This window comes from Acipenser ruthenus, chromosome 1 (assembly GCF_902713425.1).
Source record: "Acipenser ruthenus chromosome 1, fAciRut3.2 maternal haplotype, whole genome shotgun sequence".
Classification (NCBI taxonomy): domain Eukaryota; kingdom Metazoa; phylum Chordata; class Actinopteri; order Acipenseriformes; family Acipenseridae; genus Acipenser; species Acipenser ruthenus.
The window spans coordinates 16,636,977-16,654,016 of record NC_081189.1 but is presented as its reverse complement, the minus strand read 5'-3'; the positions used below and the strand labels follow the sequence as shown (position 1 = coordinate 16,654,016).

General features: G+C 36.1%; 1 protein-coding gene across 4 annotated transcripts in view; it reads left to right on the top strand.

Moving 5' to 3' along the window:
• LOC131709672 (kinesin-like protein KIF2A) overlaps positions 1-17,040 on the top strand; it is a 41,881-nt gene that overhangs the window by 5,049 nt on the left and 19,792 nt on the right. For 2 of the 4 annotated variants that reach the window (XM_059012407.1, XM_059012299.1), the window contains exons 2-7: positions 11,754-11,848; positions 12,703-12,828; positions 13,187-13,241; positions 13,912-14,013; positions 14,211-14,311; positions 15,942-16,013. In XM_059012407.1, coding sequence (XP_058868390.1) covers positions 11,754-11,848; positions 12,703-12,828; positions 13,187-13,241; positions 13,912-14,013; positions 14,211-14,311; positions 15,942-16,013 — 551 coding nt within the window. The remainder of the gene's footprint in view (positions 1-11,753; positions 11,849-12,702; positions 12,829-13,186; positions 13,242-13,911; positions 14,014-14,210; positions 14,312-15,941; positions 16,014-17,040) is intronic. The other 2 variants (XM_059012440.1, XM_059012366.1) reach the window with 1 other exon arrangement.

The following is a 17,040-nucleotide window of genomic DNA, read 5'->3' as shown; positions in this document are numbered from 1 at the left end:
TAAATGCTCTAAATGACAATATTTTTATTTGATATTTGGGAGAATTGTTGTCAGTAGTTTATAGAATAAAACAAAAATGTTCATTTTACCCAAACACATACCTATAAATAGTAAAACCAGAGAAACTGATAATTTTGCAGTGGTCTCTTAATTCTTTCCAGAGCTGTGTGTGTGTAATATATATATATATATATATATATATATATATATATATATATATATAATGTTCGTAAGATTCATTAGGCACGTTTACACTGCCTTTTCTGATCCGGATCAAATGCATCGGTAGCTCGGTGATCGGATCAAATATACCTCTCGGGGAGATGGTACAGATCAAGATCAAATGCATCGGTAGCATTTGATCCTGTTGGTGTAAACAGTCGGCCGGCTCAAGTTCTGCATGCACTGCGGCACAGTGATGTCCTTTGTTTTGAAGGCGGGCGCCAGACTGAAACATTCCCTCCAGCATATCAGAGGAGCAGGTAAGAGAATACATCTTCCGTGTTTATTTATTTATTTATTTATTTATTTATTTAAATTAAATAAAATATTGTTAAAGTTAACAGTAAATGGCTTGTTAATTTTTGTCTATAAATAAATTTAATTGTGTTTATTTTTATCACAACAACACCATTTTTGTTGCGTCCTTCAGCGGGATGACGTAGAACGCAATAACACGAAGCTCGGACTTACACTCTCAGTGGGCCCTCAAGCAGCAACAAATTCTCGAGTTCCTATAACGTTTGTTAAACAAACAGATATAAATTGCACTTAAATTCATTTTAAATGATTTATGTTTAGTTAATATATCCAAACAACTTATTCCCTGGGTTCGATCTACTAATTCTCCAGACGTAGTACTAGTAGGCGTAAACCTTAGAAACAGTGGAACCTCCTCTTTAAATTCTACACAGCTATCCACTTTTTTCCCGGTCTACCTATTCCCGGTATCAGTACACATAGGCTATATATTTTGTTTGTGCTTGATGAGTTTCGCTTCAGTACTACAAATAGGTTAACTTCTTTAAACTTTACTGCCAGCATTCACTGTAATTAGTATTTTTAGAAGATACGGAATACAAAGCATTCTTATGAACCAAGGTAACCTCTTTTGACAGAAATAACTGGCAAGACTTGCATTACTTTTATTGTGAATAACTTGTAAAATGTATTGCTGAGTCTTGCATGCCTTTAGGGAAAAGCCATCAGTATTGTTTGTAGACACTGGTAGGCAATACTGTCAAACCCTTTTTTCTGTTGACTTCAAACGGACTTGGCATACCAGGGGTGTACAATTCATATCGCCCAACGCCCGGGACGACAAGTTTTACTGTTATACTTTGCTCGTCGGACAAGTACTTTTTTTTTTTTTTCTTTTGTCACATTGTTCTGTTGCTAGAAAAGCTCATGTAGAATTCTAGGGGCCACGCAAGGTCCTGTAAACTCTAAACTGCAGAAGTCTCACACATACAAATGAAAATAAAAAAAATATATAAAAACCTTTAAACTATTTTACCTATAACAGTTTTTAGCAATTTATTTTTAAAAAGCTACTTAATCTCCGGTGGTTGGCAGTAAGTTTGTAAAGCTATAGATTTACTTACTTATTTTTTAATATAACTTTGCGCTGTGAGACCAACAGCGCAACGCCCACAAAACAAAATGTTTTGTGTTCATCCAATGGCCATACAGGAAACCAAAACATATTAAACAAGTGTCATCGCCCGTCTTCTGGGTAATGTTTAGAAACCAATCCTTTAACCCTTCCGCTCCAGTGAACATTCTACCTGTTTGAGGTCTATATTATTAACTGATTGTGTTCATTATTTAAAAAAAGCAAAATCATAAAAAGTTTTCATTTCTGTGTGTGTTTTATGGGACGGTGAGGGGGCAAGTAGGTTTTTAAGAAGGACAAGTAGATTTTTCTAGCATTTTGTCCCTTGGACAAGAAGTATTTTTCATACATAGTGACAATATATGGATTTGACTTGAATCACTACTGTAATTCAAACATTTCAATACTGTACAGCAGCAACTAACTTGAATGTAAACTGCCCAGTGTAATTTATTTCCTGAAAAAATGGGCTATCATAAGTCAGTATCCCAACGGACGTGAAAAGCAGCAAGTATTATTTGTTGAACTGTTTTTTTATAAAGCCATAGTTTGAATTGGTGGTTATTTTTCTAGGAACCTAATTCAGAATGTGATGCATACCAAAATGAACACCTTCAGCTGAAACACAAAATATTCAGTCTGCTTCACACTACAGCAGTTAATCTTGCAGGACATCGTTGTCGAACCTATACAGCACTCGGTTACACTAAACTACGCCTTGGGATCACATTCACTTCCTAGGCCAGGAAATGCTTTTTTTGGTTAGTACAGCCTTTATTTGCATGTGTGCAGATCTGAAATGTGCCTGCCAAAGGCGAGTAATAGAAAGAACACCTCCAACAGGTGAGGCTTTTTTGTATCATTTACTGATGCAGGGATGTAGTTAAGATTTCAAATAGCAAGGAATTCTAAGGAGATAGGGGTGAACCTCTGCCAGGGTTTTCTTTAGGGCTGGAGGTCTGGAAAGGTCTTTGTGAAACCGGCTTTTATCTATAGCTCTGCTGATGCACAGTATATAGAAACAAACTGTATTATTCAGTACTCCTTTTAATTGTTCAAACCTTTTTGTTTTCCACACTTGCATTGTACAAGATGTATTAACGTCTGCACACAGTTGTGGACATCGATTTGCTACTTTCATGTTTATACATTGAGTGATACTCAATACACCCCTCCTCCCCTTTGGCTTTTAAGGCTTTGGACCACTGCCTGAGCCTGTATGAAAGTCTTGGTTGAAATAATATACCACCAGGCAGCCTTAATTCATAGCTAGACCCTTGGGTCATTTGAACAAATAATTGAGAGAAAAAAATTGTTGGCACAGTACATTTTAAATAAGGCTACAATAACTAACTTATAACTAAAATTTTAGCCAAAGAGAGAAATAAAGTACAAATTGTCTGCATGTTTACGTGACATTATCAGGAGTTCACCAATAATCTAGTCTAAAAACAAACAAACAAAAATAGTGTGTTTTTGTGTCTGCATAAATTTACAATATATAAATCCTGGCATTTCAAACATTTTTTTTTTAATATCATTAAATTAGGTTTATATAACCCAGCATTGTTATGAAAAACTGAATATCCTGCACACTTTGCCCTGTAGGATATTTTTTTTATTATTCAGAGACAGGATCTCTAAATAAATACCATGTTCACTGAATGTTAGTAAACTGAAATCTTATTTGAAACATACTTGAGCAGCTTTGCTTGGCAAGAGTTACTGTTCCGCTGCTTCAGAAAACTGCATTCTACAGGGTTTTATTACTGTGTTCGTTTTAAAAAGAGATTTTTACAGTGTACACGAATCAATCAGGCTCGTCTAGTTTTGCATTATCTCCTGTTTCTGTTTTACTTGTTTACTTTCTAAAAGATTTGAACAGTATAGGTTCATGGAGGTGTTATGTTGTATGTGACTTTTACAGAACATAAGAAATGTTACAAACAAGAGGAGGTCCATTTGGCCCGTTTGGTTGTTTATTGATCCAAGCAAGAACCTTGTCAAGCCATTTCAAGTAACCGTGTAAATCAACTTCCACACAGTGTTTTATTTTTTCATTCCTTACTCACATTTATAGGGCATTTCTAAGGTACCCCTGCATGTAAAACATCAGGCTTAGTTATAAAAAGTCTGCTGTAAGGAAAGTATTTGTGGTATAGTGGATAGTGCTTGTTGACAGATCTCTCGACCAATCAAAACACAATGAAACAGACTCCAGGAATACAAGCACCAATAAGAGCAGCAGGAAGGTGGATGTAAAAATAAATAAATAAATAAAGCGAGGTATCGCTTCCCGAGTTGGTCATTTGTAGATATGCGATGACGCTAATAAAACGTTTTAATTCTATCTATCTATCTATCTATATATATATATAGTACTGTGCAAAAGTTTTAGGCAAGTGTGAAAAAATGCTGTAAAGTAAGAATGCTTTCAAAAATAGACATGTTAATAGATTATATTTATCAATTAACTAAATGCAAAGTGAGTGAACAGAAGAAAAATCTAAATCAAATCCATATTTGGTGTGACCACCCTTTGCCTTCAAAACAGCATCAATTCTTCTAGGTACACTTGCACAAAGTCAGGGATTTTGTAGGCATATAGTCAGGTGCATGATTAAACAATTATACCAAACAGGTGCTAATGATCATCAATTCAATATGTAGGTTGAAACACAATCATTAACTGAAACAGAAACAGCTGTGTAGGAGGAATAAAACTGGGTGAGGAACAGCCAAACTCGGCTAACAAGGTGAGGTTGCTGAAGACAGTTTACTGTCAAAAGTCATACACCATGGCAAGACTGAGCACAGCAACAAGACACAAGGTAGTTATACTGCATCAGCAAGGTCTCTCCCAGGCAGAAATTTCAAGGCAGACAGGGGTTTCCAGATGTGCTGTCCAAGCTCTTTTGAAGAAGCACAAAGAAACGGGCAACGTTGAGGACCGTAGACGCAGTGGTCGGCCAAGGAAACTTACTGCAGCAGATGAAAGACACATCATGCTTAGTTCCCTTCGCAATCGGAAGATGTCCAGCAGTGCCATCAGCTCAGAATTGGCAGAAAACAGTGGGACCCTGGTACACCCATCTACTGTCCAGAGAAGTCTGTTCAGAAGTGGCCTTCATGGAAGACTTGCGGCCAAAAAGCCATACCTCCGACGTGGAAAGAAGGCCAAGCGACTCAACTATGCACGAAAACACAGGAACTGGGGTACAGAAAAATGGCAGCAGGTGCTCTGGACTGGTGAGTCAAAATTTGAAATATTTGGCTGTAGCAGAAGGCAGTTTGTTCGCCGAAGGGCTGGAGAGCGGTACACGAATGAGTGTCTGCAGGCAACAGTGAAGCATGGTGGAAGTTCCTTGCAAGTTTGGGGCTGCATTTCTGCAAATGGAGTTGGGGATTTGGTCAGAATTAATGGTCTCCTCAATGCTGAGAAGTACAGGCAGGTACTTATCCATCATGCAATACCATCAGGGAGGCATCTGATTGGCCCCAAATTTATTCTGCAGCATGACAACGACCCCAAACATACAGCGAAAGTCATTAAGAACTATCTTCAGCGTAAAGAAGAACAAGGAGTCCTGGAAGTGATGGTATGGCCCCCACAGAGCCCTGATCTCAACATCATCGAGTCTGTCTGGGATTACATGAAGAGAGAGAAGCAACTGAGGCTGCCTAAATCCACAGAAGAACTGTGGTTAGTTCTCCAACCTACCTGCCGAGTTCCTTCAAAAACTGTGTGCAAGTGTACCTAGAAGAATTGATGCTGTTTTGAAGGCAAAGGGTGGTCACACCAAATATTGATTTGATGTAGATTGTTCTTCTGTTCACTCACTTTGCATTTTGTTAATTGATAAATATAAACTATTAACATGTCTATTTTTGAAAGCATTCTTACTTTACAGCATTTTTTCACACCTGCCTAAAACTTTGGCACAGTACTGTGTATATATATATATATATATATATATATATATATATATATATATATATATATATATATATATATTTTGTGCGTGTATTTGTGAATGACTTAGACTCAAGAGCCATGTTTGGTTAGTTGAAGAGCAAGGTTGCCGACCCTTGTTATAGAGGGTATAAGGGATATAAATATCCACTGGCCCGATGGTGAGATGAAGCAAGACTAAAATTAAATGACCGTAATAACCCTTTTTGAGCTGTCACATGTTAGTTTCTTGCTTTTAAACTGTACGAATCAAAACATCTTCATGCTACACACTGGTTCTGTAAGTTAATAAAATTTAAGAATGATGAGCTGATTTTGCTCCAGACACTAACCTCTTAAAATAGTGGTAGAGACCTAAACTCTGATATGTTCTGTCATCTTTAGCCAGTTCATTGACTGCCTGTCTGTTACACAAGTCACAAGTGTTTGCTTTTATGCTTTAAGAGAAGATCATTATTTTAAGACTAAAAGATTTAAAATAAACAAGTCTGCACTGTACTTTAATTTTCATGCATTACAGTGGACCTCCTGCTAGCTCAATCAAGTCGTGTCAGTGTGACTGTTTCTCCTTGTGTCCTGGTTGTCTAGGGCAGCACAGCAGTACTAGGATTAGTGCCAGTCTGGGATTTAAACTTGGATAATGTATTTGTATTTTTTGTCCACTGTAGCAGTGACCTATCCAATTATTTATTGTGACAAAGTGGGAGATGCTTTGCCACTTTCGGGTCTTTCTAGTATAAAAGAAGTACTTCATGGAACAATAGATAATACAGGCACCGCCCTGTTAAACTTATTTATTAATTACACAAAATCAACAAACAAAAGAAAAGTCTAACTACACCAAGGAGCACGAGCTAAACGTTGACGAGTTCTAGCTTTAAAACTGGACAGTTAGGCCCTTTACCGATTTTACGCAATACTTTACACACAGTACCAGTACTAAATACCTTTAAGTATTTTTCCAAGTTTGAACACAGACAGACAGACAGACGACTCACACACATTTCAGACCAACTTTTATACCTGCCTGCTTTATCACAGGCGTGTGTTCCTCATTATATTAGTACGAGAGGATGATTCTAATTCCAACCCCAAGGTATTTTCGGGGATGTACTGGCATATTTAGCAGACGCCTTTAGTACTGTATTCTATTTTATCTCCAGGACTACTTTTCTATTTTCCTACCCTACTCGTTTTGTTTTTGTAGGAGGTAGGTCTCACAGTGTAGCATTCACAGTGGCCGTGTAAAAATGTGTTTTGCATAGTCATGTACAAGCTTTTATAGTACATTTAGTGTTTCGTCATTTACAATTGATTGATAAGTAATAGTAATAACAGTAATATGCCTATGGAGTAATTGTATGTAAAAATAATGTGATATCTTGTAACAATTTTAAGTTGCCATGGATAAGGGCGTCTGCTAAGAAATAAAAAATAAAATGTATTATAGAACAGATTGCCAGCTGTCTATGACTGTGTAGTATCAGAAGTTAATATTTGGGAAAGTTGATTCCTGAGTCCTACTTCATAAAAGTTAAGACACCTTAAAGGCCTTTTAAATTGAATGTTTAGTTTGTGTTTGCAATTGAGTAGGTGTCATTGTTTCTTAATGACTGTTACCATGGCAAGGAATGCAGCTTCCCACAACAAAGCCAACTGGGTCTAGACCTCTTCAGTTACCACAGCTTATTATTGTGATGTCATAATAACTGATATTGTTGGTCATTTGGTTGGCAAGTACAGAACTGAAATACCACTTTGGAGGTAAATTGTGTCATGGGTTTTCCACAAACTATACATGGTACATGCTCTTGCAATTGGCATCACCTTGTCTACACTTGAATAATCAACTATACTAGCGGTGGGATTTTTGAGAGATATATTGCTCGAGTAAGCAAGCATTACAATTTCCAAGTACTCGATACCAGCGCCAGATAACTCTCCTTTACACAGCATAGCCTAAACCTCCCAAACATTGGCGCAAGTCCTATTTTTAAATGCCAATCTAACACACAAGTAATGTATTAAGTCATGAATATAATGTTTGCCGCCTTGTACAGTTGATTGTTCTGTACTTGACCATACACAATTTCAAGTGGGGGGTGGGGGTTGGGGTGGAACATGCCTAGTATTGGGAAGATTGGTTAATGCGAAGTCCAGTGACAAGAAATCTGTTGGAACACAATGTCCATTAGGGCTGTCAGTTAAGCCTCAAAATAACAATTATTAAGTAATTGAGTAATTGGGCACACAAAATATAATCGTTAGAATAAATATAGATGATTGTACTGCCCACATACATTTCGCTCCATTCCTCTCCCCCCGACGTGATTTATTTTAATATCATTGCTGTTAAGTAAAAGCTTGTGCACAACAATTGAATGCGAGAGTTAATTGAGCCTTGGTAGCATCAGGAGAAAAAATAAAACACAACATTCGCAACAATCCTAAAGCAAGTCTAGCATACTACAGGAGTGTTACTAAAATATTAATTCCAAAGAGATTACAGTAGTCTACTTTGGAATGTAATGTCTATAAACTAGACACGAGTTTATGAAATCTGTATTTTATTCATCTTGCATCTTGTTAATACTGTACCACCTAACCATCACTATCTGTGTGGAAATCCCTGCCTAAAATAGTAATAATAATAATAATGATAATAAGGATAAAAATAATAATATAAATACATTGATTTACTTACCACTACATGCATACCTGCTGTAGGTCAAGCTGATTGTTGCTCCAAAATTGCGTTTAACATCACTGAGCGTTTAAAAACGCTACTTAATTCTATTACCACATGGACTGGATACCATACCACGTCTACTACAGCATCACCACAGAGTGCGCCACGGAAGGGCCAGATAGACCGAGCATAACTCCCGCCCCAGTGTCAATCTTTCTGTTGGACTAATTAAAAAAAAACTACTTGGAGGCAATTGCCAAATCCCTTCCTTTTTATAATTGTTCTCACGTGAAGGCGGTATGCATGCATAGATATGAAATGTATTTAACTTATTTTCATATAAGTGACAGTTTTCAATGATTTTTGTTTTGAGTACTCAAACTTATCCCTACTAATATATTGTATGAAAAACTTTGGAAAGATCTTGTGGGCCATTCCATATGAAATGGATGTTTTTTTTTTTACCTTAAATCATGCCATTCACCAGCCTTTGCATTTGGTAACAGCATTTGCAGGGATACTTATTTTCCATTCTGGGGACTAGCAAATTATGTTTTTCAAAATTAACCAATTCCGTTTTTTCCCACTTTCTATCAATTTCTTAATAATTTAAATGTGGCAGTTGAATATAATTATAATGTTGATAGTTAAAATAAGCCTTTTTTTAAATGTATTTTTATTAAAGCCAAGATTTTCAATCAGACTCTTACTGCTGTAATAATAAGTAAAGCACCTGAAGACACTTAAAACATGTCGTACTGTTTATAAACAACACTTGGCTCATTGTTGTCATTAAAATAAGCAGGACAAATTAATTATATTACAACAGTTCAAAAAACAAATGTCCAGAACTCTTGTGAGAGAATCATATTTGCAGTCTTCCACTGACACTAGTTCAGTCTTCAAATTAAGGTGTTTTTGAAAATACCTTTTTAGCTTATTGCTGGCATTACAATAACAGTACAGTTGGTGCCCCCTAACTGGAATACTGAATTGATTGCTGCTTAAATGGGATGCAACTCTGGGAGATGGTTCTTCCCAATGCTATTTGTTGTTTTAATTGGGACATAATTTCTTTTAATTTGGATACAGTATTTTCAAATGATGAATGGGCATTGCTTTTCAGAGCAAGACAGGTCACGTAGCACAGTGCAGTAACGTGATTACGCTTTGACTTGCATAAACCATGTTGAGCTCTTGACAAAGGAGGAGTCTCTTGTGGTTTCTCAGGCTGTTGTTGCAAAGAAAGTTGGTGTGTCAACATCGCAGGTGTGATTTAATTTGTTTAGGAATAAAAAAAAAAAGTGACTTATTTTAAAAGATGTATTTAACACTTAATCCTAATGTGATGTTATTTCATTCTTTTTCTTTTCATTAAGAATCAAAAGTGTGATTAAGGTTGTCTGAAGTGCCTGTCGTTTAGTTGGGACAACTGCTTGTTCGGGATATTTTTCCTTCCGCCAATGCGTCCCGATAAAGCGGCACAAACTGTACAAAAATATGAAACAGTTTAGTAACAGTCCAGCAATGTCATGTGAGAGTAATCCTGTTTACAGTACTCCACAAATGAAGTTTAGTGTTTTACTGGCATTACAATAACCAGGATAAAATATGAAACACTTGATTAAATAAAAAAAAAGGCATTGACTGACTCGTTACTACACAGGTTCTCTGCTGTGTATCACCTGATTGTAAATTAAGTAGCACCCCTTTTAATGTAAATGCATAATTAATCCTCCCAATTGTTTCTTTGCTAATTCTGCCTTGTTATTGGCTAAATTTAAGAAGAGGTGCGTAGTGTAGTGACTACATCTAGTAAAGCGATCAATTTCCTTTAAGGAATGCATAGCTAGAAAAATAGCTGAGCTTGTTTCTTTATCATCAGATAATTATAATTTAATAAAGAAACGGTCATGGTTTAACATGGCAAATTATAAATGCAGGTAGAGTGGAAAGAAATCAACTAAACAATAATTAAATACACAATTCATTTAGCTTACTTACTTCGGGAAAGCCCCGCCTTGACTACCATAGGTCTAAGTTTTTCAGCATAGAACAACACAGTGCTTTGCATTTGTTGCATTTTTTTAATTTTATTTTTTTGCTTTCTTGTTCTCTACGTGTTTACGACTGGCAATGTGATCTTAATAGTATTGACTCTATTTATTTATTTATTTATTTATTTATTTATTTATTTATTTATTATTATTATTATTATTATTATTATTATTATTATTATTATTATTATTATTTATTTTTTAGCAGACGCCCTCATCCAGGTCGACTTACAATTGTTACAAGATATCACATTATTTCTACATACAATTACCCATTTATATAGTTGATTTTTTACTGGAGCAATCTAGGTAAAGTACCTTGCACAAGGGTACAGCAGCAGTGTCCCCCACCTGGGATTGAACCAACGACCCTCCGGTCAAGATTACAGAGCCCTAACCACTACTCCACACTGCTGCCCCATGATCAATCGAATGACAGCAACATTTGCAGAATAGTATCCTATCATCCTCATATAGATCAGAAAATGTATAACTCTGTCTTTTGCTGAAACATTGCATTTTTTTTCTCCGTTGGTGCAGCTGCCATGTTGAGTTTCAGCAGAGACATGTGAGGTGAAGTCACATGACGAATTAACTCAACTTGGCTGGGTGTAGTGCAAAAAAAAAACCAAAACAGACAACACTGCAGAATTCCATTCCCAAAATGCCTAATTCCGCGATCGTGGAAAATCAGTAGCCCTACATTTTGGAGCATGTTACTGTAATATAAAAATAAATAAATGCAAAAACAGTATATATTTGACGCTCCCATTTGTTTGTCTATAGCAATATTTATTTCTAAGCAACACAATGTGGTAAGTTGCTCAAGCTGCCAGAGGGTAAACATTGCAAGTTACTCCAACCTTGCATTTACAAATTAAAAAAATACAAAGTTCAGGTATTGTTTTAAGTACTGTGACAGGGCAGGGGCCCTGCACACTGGGGACTGTATTTTGTGGCTGCTTTGTACTGCCACAAGGTAATTGTTTAATTGCTTCATTGCTTATTGAGCCAGGATCAGAATCACCTGGCTCTAATTAAATTAGAAACACCTGCTGGTCAATGTCTGTTAGTTGTCTGTGTGAAGGCTAAGGCCTTGGGAGAGACCTGTGTTGTTAATGGTTGTAAAGTATGTGTGTTTTGTTGAACCAGTAAACGGCGTAGCTTTCTGGGGATAGTTCAACTTGTAAAGTTTAGTTAGTACTCCTGGGAGGAGTTAGACTTTTTTGTTTTGTTTTGATTTATTTTGTGTGTGTAAATAAATATACAGGCAGTGTCCTGAAAGTGGCAATGCCTACCTCACTTTGCCACAGTACCTAAAGTAACACCTGACAAAGTAAGCCAAATGTGGCATTAGTGAATTGTAAGTGTAGTAGTTTGTCAAATGTATTTAAATCTCATAACTTGTTTCTCTTCTAGGACGAATACATCAGGCTATGGTTACATCTTTGAATGAAGACAATGACAGTGTTACTGTTGAGTGGATTGAGAATGGAGATACCAAAGGCAAAGAGGTAAAATCAGAATCTGGTTTTTATTTATTGAATAATTCAAAATGGACAGAAGGATTACTTTAGATGGAGTAACTTGGCTTAGTCGAATTTCATTAACCTTTGAAATATGGAAAGCCTTAGGAACAAGATGTGCCTTTTTAAATTTAAATAGCATATTTATATTTTCTTGATCCTAGTGAAATGCTGTCATATTCACATTATTTTTGTTACCCCAAACATGACCCCTTTTAAGTGTCAAAACAAAATGGGATGCTGCATTGGAAATTCTATTGTTTAACCTTGGTGAATAAGTATGGATACACCTAAAATAACTTGTGTGTGGTAGAACAATTCAAATTGTGACAAACATTGTATAAGTAAAGGAAGAACTATTGTGGTGACATTCACAAGACAAGACTGTGACAGTAAACAGACTTCATTTCAACTGATCTCCACCCAGTTGGACAAAGTCTTCTAATATGGACCAGTTGTAGCAGTATTTCACACAATTGAGTTGGATTATCTCAAGGGAAATTTCAGGCCTCCATTACATAGGTAACTTGCTTCTAAAAAGACACATATTAAAGGTTTTCCAGAGCGGCGTGATCCAGGAATAATAGTCACAGGAACAAGTTATATTATTAATGCTAGCTTCTAGTAATTCTTAATGCGAGTTATTTAAATTCAGCTAAATTATACAGTTAATTCCAATTTACATGCTGTTGTAAGAATTGCCTAAAATGCCTGGAAGTTGTATCTATTGTACTGTATAATTTGTGTAATATTTCTTGGAGGATAATGTGGTTATTGAGAATCATTAATGGTGCAAAAAAGAAATGTTAAAATACATGGCTAATGTTTCCATTTTATAACAGATTGATTTGGAAAGTATATTTGCACTAAATCCAGACATTGCACCTGATGAAGAAATTGCGGTAAGCCCTGAAACCCCACCACCACCGCCAACGCCAACTTCTGCCAAAGTTAACAAGATAGCAAAGGTTTGTATCCTGATGCTGAGTGTGAAAATGTCCCATTGTTGGTGGTATTGGAACATTTGAGCTAGAATCAGTTTTTATTCAGAATTGCTTATTTTACAGAACTAAAACAAAAAATTATCTTAAGTTTATTTTTTAAATCTTTTTTTTTTTTTATAAATTAAGTGCTTCAACAACAAAATAAAATATAAATGCTTATGATTTTGTCATAATGAACAAATTATTGTAAAATTGGAACCTTGGTTGGGTCAAATAGACCCGAAAGAGATTAAGTTTAAAGTTACTTAAAAATCCAATGTTTCTATAAGATGCTATTCTGAGGCAGTATTCCTAATTATTTATACATTTTCAACCTTTGTAGAACCGACGCACAGTAGTTCCCATTAAAAATGAAACGCCTTCCAGAGACAACAGAGGTAAGATTCATCTTTACTGTTGGATCTCGAAACACTGTATTTTGAAAGTAAATTGTTATTAAATATTCGTTTGAGGGGAGCTTAATTGTAATTCTGCCACCACTACTTCAACTGCTAATATAAGCCAAAAATCTAACGGCACCATTCACTTAAGATTGCTGATGTGTTGTGGTTATGTGACTTTTTGGTTTCCGGATCATTAAGAATGCTTTAAGGCTTCATACTGGATACACAGATGTATTCTTATAACTCTAGGTTAACTGGGACTTGCCAGAAAAAAAATACAAGTTTGGATTAATCCAAAAAAATAAACCATCAAATAATTAACTTATTTAAAAGGCACATTTTAATGTAATTTGAATAAGTGACCTTAACATGCGCCTCTTCAAATAAATCTTACAACTTAGACTGAAATGATTACCTGCCGACGGACAGGTTAGTACATAACTCTAATGCAGTGTAAGCTGCAAGGGAAAGCTCTACTGTCTGAGGTTTTAGAAAAGCGTTAATGGGTGTTTTGGTGACCAGGCTCTTGCAGTACAGCCATCATGATGTGAAAGTGCTAAAAGAGAATTTAGGATTTAAATTGAAGACGCTTTGGTAAACTATCTTGCCTATGTATTTATTTGATTATTTCTTTACATTAACAACACATCATTTTGTTTTGTAGTTGGGTCTGCTAGAGCAAGGCCCAGTCAACTTCCTGAGCAATCCCCAGCAGCACCGGCGCCGCCTCTGACACAGCAGCAGCAGCTACAGCAGCAGCAGAATGGTAGTGTTACAGATATATCGCCAGCTCGGCAAGCAAAAAACCAGTGGGGGTGGGGGTGGGGGGGGGGGGGGGGGGTTGTTTCTGTATGCTCTGTCATTCACATTGCAAGAGTTCAAGTTTTAATGAAAGTAAAATGGAAAGTTGCAAATGTTTAAAAAAAATAAATACAAATAAGTTGTCTGGTTTATTTTTCCTAGCTCGTAGAAAATCAAACTGCGTAAAGGAAGTTGAAAAACTACAAGAAAAAAGAGAGCGGCGAAGGTTACAGCAGCAAGAGCTGAGAGAGAAGAGAGCACAGGTATGTATTTTCGTGAAAGCATTACGCATGGGAGACAGTATAGTAACTGGAGTTGTATTTTGAGTGAGTGAATTACATGATTTCCATTGGAGGATGGAGGAGGTATGTACATGCAAGTTTTCTTTTGAGGCATAGGAAAGGTCAGATGCTAATGCTAGATTTCTAATGAAGGACTTGTACCATACAAATAGAGGTTAAGAAACAATCACAAGATTTCCTGTTGAACTGCCATGGTGTCTTGCGGTGCTGTAAAACACACAAGATGTTTTCGAGCTTTAGTTATGTTACTTTAATGAGACACTGTTTTACCTTTATTCTGGGTAAACGCTCATCAAAGCAGACAATGCACTTTTTGTAGAAGGAGATATCTGGATACTGTCAAATTGGGTCTTTTTTTAAAACATTTTTTTCTTTATTACTTGCAGGAAAAACAAGAAACCTAAGCATTACTAGAGCTTGCAGGGTATTTGGAAATTGAATGATAAATGTTAGAACTATTTTGGTGCAATTATGTTCTGTTTGCAGGTTCTTATGCATGCCATTTCAAAAAGAAAATCATCCGATGAAGAGAATTTGCATCAGTTAGAAAATGGCTGCTAGTTATATGGATGAGGAAACTGAAATAAGCTTTTTTTTCACTGGTGTCCAGCACTCCTTGCATCTAATTATTTGACCTTGATTGTTTGTCTAATCCTTAATCTCCCTGTTAACATTTTATCAATTAATTGATGGCTATTTCCAAATAATCTGGTGGTTGACGTCAAAACCTATTGTACTAGGAGCAATATATGGGCAGTGCATTCATTTTCATATCCATTGTGATTAACACCTACTAATCATTAGTCTTTATAAAAGCGAAGCCCTTGACCCTTGTTTTAAAGTATTGATGTTTAACTACATACAAGTATCTTGTCTGAATCTATTTACAGTTAAACATTTGATACCTCTCTGGTATGAGATTCTATCCAGTGCTTATTCTTTTCACACAAAGCCATGGCGCTGGCACTGCATCACTGACCTGCACATTTAATCTGCTTGCTATTTTCATCTTCAGCTCTTCTGTTGTAATGCTTGATAATAGCTTGTGACTGTCAGTATTGTGATAGCGTCAAGGCACTGTGCTGAAAATGTATGCTTCTTGCATTAGGTCTCAAGTACACATTTTCCCAAAGATCTACAAGTGTGCTAAGGAAACTTTGATTTAAAGAACATTAGTTCTTACCCCTTGTATTTAGTAAAACATAGGTGCATAAACAAATTTGGTATTCTGTAATGCATACCAAAACATGTTGTGATGTACAAGATTAAATGTGTTCTGCTTATCATTTCAACTGCATATGACTTAAACACATTGCCAGCCTGGAATCCTACCTGCTTTCAAGGATAGATTTAATAGAAACTGGACAACCTTCTATACTAGTTCAATTTGCTTCTGAATTTCACTGATCATCTTCAATCTTTGACTTTTTTTTTCTGCTTGGTTCATCTTTAACAACGCCTGCCATTCTAGTTATTCATAAAGTTTGACCTCCCCAAAAGCGCACAACAATCATGCTTTGCCAATGTCGCCCCCTTCTTTTACTGTATTTATTTCTACTGTACTACCTGTCATTTCTTTACTTGTATTCAGCAAAGAGGGGTGGGACCAAAGTGGCCAGAGGCAAAAGGAACAATCGCAACGAAAGAGAAAAGGGGAAAAAAGGTGATTTTAAAATAGATATAAAAGTGACAAGCGAAAATTAGGAAGAGGGAATTTGATAAAGGGTGTAGAAATAAAAAGGAGCAATGGATAATAATATAGATGACAGGAGGAATAAAAAGTCAAAGATAAAACTGTTTTAATGGTATTTTTATTTTACATATTCTTCTTCCCAATTCTATGAAATGTTAAACTTCCACACACCAAAAAAGAAACAAAATAGATAAATATTTGTAAACTTGCAATTCACCATCATTAAGCATTCCTATGAGAAGAGCAGCTCATATATCTTAAACCCTTTGAAGTGCAGGCTTCATATGTTTTCAGTTTGAGGCGCACACTTCATATATTTGTTTCCTCATGATTAGGGCCCTACAAAATTCACATCCATTTTTGTAAGTTTCACGGTCAGAACATTTAAAAAAATCTTTAATTTCACAGTTTCAGCTATTTAAATCTTAAATTTCACAGTTGTGTAACAAAGCATGAACATGTATTTAAAGACAGCAACATACAAACATTTAAAGCCCTGAAGTTAACAAAGCAGGTGACTAACAAAGTTACTTACTTAAGTCAGTGATTGAATGTGAGCATGGAGCATGCCGCAGCTGTTTCTTTATTCATTCCCTCTGTCTGCAGTGTCTTTGTCTTTGATGGCTCTAGTCTGAGTCTAAATGGCACTAGATTGTTGCTTGATGAATGTGATCCAACTAAACATTGCAGGTGGTACAAAGTAGTTTGCCACCATCACCATGTAGAATCTGGCTTCTAAATTATTTTACACTATCTGCTGCAGTAATTATTGTAGAATATTTTGATTTATTTTGGACACTCATTTTACACATTTTTCACTCGCTTAACTGTACCAGTTGATCTCTAGGATATACCCGCCCCGGATGGCCATATCTACCAATTAGTGAGTGAGCCTGAGTGGTTATTGGCTGCTGTCAAGTGTCAATCAATAAATCCTGTCCAGTTCACTATGAGCTTTCTTTTTTAAATTGAAACAAGCTAATAATCACATCAGGAA